General features: G+C 28.6%; 1 protein-coding gene across 1 annotated transcript; it reads right to left on the bottom strand.

Annotated features, from left to right (window-relative positions):
- Positions 1-357: 357 nt before the first annotated feature.
- On the bottom strand, positions 358-1189 carry LOC114378602. The gene is made up of 2 exons (XM_028337249.1): positions 1038-1189; positions 358-913 (listed from the first exon to the last, which is right to left on the bottom strand). The coding sequence occupies exons 1-2, from the start codon at positions 1096-1098 to the stop codon at positions 543-545; spliced, it is 432 nt and encodes a 143-aa protein (XP_028193050.1). The 5' UTR covers positions 1099-1189; the 3' UTR covers positions 358-542.
- Between the last annotated feature and the right edge of the window lie 1642 nt (positions 1190-2831).

Genomic DNA, 2831 nt, shown 5'->3' on the forward strand with positions numbered 1-2831 from the left:
TAAATAATTGCACCGTTTACAATTCTTAACCTATCGGCTATTATTATTTTTTTATTAATTTTTCTCTTAACATTTCAATACAATATACTCCTATTTTAAGGGTTTCGATTCATGCAATTCAAAAAGAATTGTAGCAAATTTTGATCCCTAGAAAAAACATCTATTAAAGCCCTGAATAATTCTATTTTCACATAACATTCTCACGCCATTTTTTTTTCTCTTCGTCACATCACAGCCCTTTCCATGTTGAACGGACAAACTCACAGGCAGTCTCTCACGGTCATCACGATTCTTTCCCAACTAATACATATAGAGAATCACGAAGAGGGCTATTAATTTATCACAGAGATAATCACATCATAACCAAAGTAAAAATAATAAAACAGCCATCATCTATTACCATTGACGAATACATATTACTGTCACTCGTGTATAGTATACATGACCAATACACACATCTTATTCTTCTCTTATAATCATAATGATGATCTTTTTCTACAAATGAAAGGCAAGTGAAGATGACAAGTAATTAACTAGCTTAGCTACCAGATGGGTTTGGGCATAGAGGTCCAAGCAAAATAGGCACAAACTAGCATCTGGGATATGTACACATAAACTGCAAACGATATACTCATCAGCAACAAGTCTTTCCAATCACCCTTTTGCTTTTGCTGTGGACTCAAATTCTGCTTCACCCTCTTCCCTACCTTCTCAATGTCGTTTAACATTTTCCATTTCAACAAGCTCAGCTTTCCTTCTCCCATCTTATGATCATCTTTCTTTTCTTTGGGATCTGGTGTTCTACCATGGCAAGATGATAGAATAAAAATCCTGGGTGATCTGCTTCTGTTAGTGAATTCATGATGAGATGAAGGTACCCTTTTGCTACAGCAACAGTGGCCAACAGTGAGAGCTGCCATGGAAGAAGGGAATGAAGGATCAGATTTAACTTTGTTTACTGATTGATGACAGTGTGGAATATAAATAACACTTAACAGGTAGATGGAATTGAAGCTACCAAGCAGAAGAAGATAAACCTGTCACTCGATAACTGGTAGTCTCTTTCTTCACGCTAACAAAGAAGAATATTATGCACATTAATTAGACTTAGATATTTTGCTTCAACACAGCCAAATGGATAAGGGGCCATAGTCTGTAGACCCATGCATTGTGTGGAGGAGGAACAACAAGGAGAGAAAAAGAATTATATTTTAGTTGTAAAATTTCTATCTTTTTACTCATATATAACTCGTAATTCAGTGACTAACGGAATCTAACTTTGTGGATTGATTGAATATAGTATTTGAATTATTGCAAATATTTGTCTTTAATTTTTATGACTAAAAGAAAAACTCGTGATTCGGTGTTAAACCAATTTTAATGCAAGTTCTTCAAAATAATATATATTATTTGAGTGAATGTTCGTAAAAATTAATTTGAAAATAAATTAATTTTGGTTAAAAATAATTTTAAAGAAAAGAATTTTATATTTGAATACTTTATTTTTTAAGTTAGCAGTCACACTTAATAAAAAATTAATCTAACTCAAAAGCTATATAAAATTATTTCAACTTAATATTTATTTGAATTGAGAACAATTTTTTATTGTCAGGCTAAACATATGAGTATATATATGTAATATTATCACATACACTTGTCCCGTAAATTTAGAAAAAAATAATAATTTTGTCACAAGTCCGGACAATATAAACAAAAGAAGTTAATAGATTATTATTTTTTATAATAGACTAAATTTTTTCAATTAAAGACAAATAAAATGCACTGCAAATATAATGGCCAGTAAAGTTAGTGATGAACAAATAACAGACTGGACTGGATTATTTTTAGACCTTAACCCGTTCTTAGACCCGAATAAACTCAATGATTTGTGTGTTAAATTAAGATAGGGTATTGAGCTGGTTTATTTCTGTTAAGAGAATTTCATGGCTATTAAAAGTTTTACATAAAAAAAATGGATACTTAATGAGGTTAACTCAAAGGGTTAAATTGAATGATTAAACTTTTGATTAAATTAAAACAATTTCACACTAATTATTTCAAGTGCTGCCTCATGGTTTTGTGTATAATAATTTAAACTCATGTTACTTATATTTTATTAATTTATACTCAATTTGATCATAAATAATTTTGATTTTTGATTGAGTAGGTAAATATAAGTAGAGAGATAAAATGAATTGAATCCGTCATAAGTTATCATAAGTAAGAGGAAAGCAAGACAGATAAATTCATCAATCATTTTTTATTAAAAAAATTTAATATTTATTTTAATATTTTATAGTATATCTATTAATTTTCAATTAATTTATTTTTTATTTAAATAAATTATTATTCAAAATTTAAGATAATATATTTAATTTTTTATAATAAGCCGTTATTATTTATAAAAGATAAAATTAATTAATATATATTTATAATTTATTATTTTAATTTTAATAGATGAATAGAGCAACCTGTGAATTGAAGAAAAATAAAATAGTGGGACACTTTAAACTGATATATAGCAATTCATTTTGGCACCCCTAAGTGTCAGCGTATAAAATGTGAAGCGGTGCGCAGAGAATAAAAGATGGTCAAATTAGCGTCAACTTGAAAAGCAAAAGCATATCACGTGACGTCAAAAGCATGTACAGAGTCAAATGATGCCACCTTCACGCTATCATTCCATTTAAGTAATATGCATATCCATGCCTAACTTTTACTTACTACTACTATTTTATTAAATTTACCTTATTTTAAGTTACTCAAAGCTTTAAGCAATTTATATGTTATGTATTTATTTATAAGGTTTTATTAGAAACAATAAAAAGTAC

The sequence above is a fragment of the Glycine soja genome, chromosome 12 (genome assembly GCF_004193775.1).
Source record: "Glycine soja cultivar W05 chromosome 12, ASM419377v2, whole genome shotgun sequence".
In the NCBI taxonomy this organism is placed as follows: Eukaryota; Viridiplantae; Streptophyta; class Magnoliopsida; order Fabales; family Fabaceae; genus Glycine; species Glycine soja.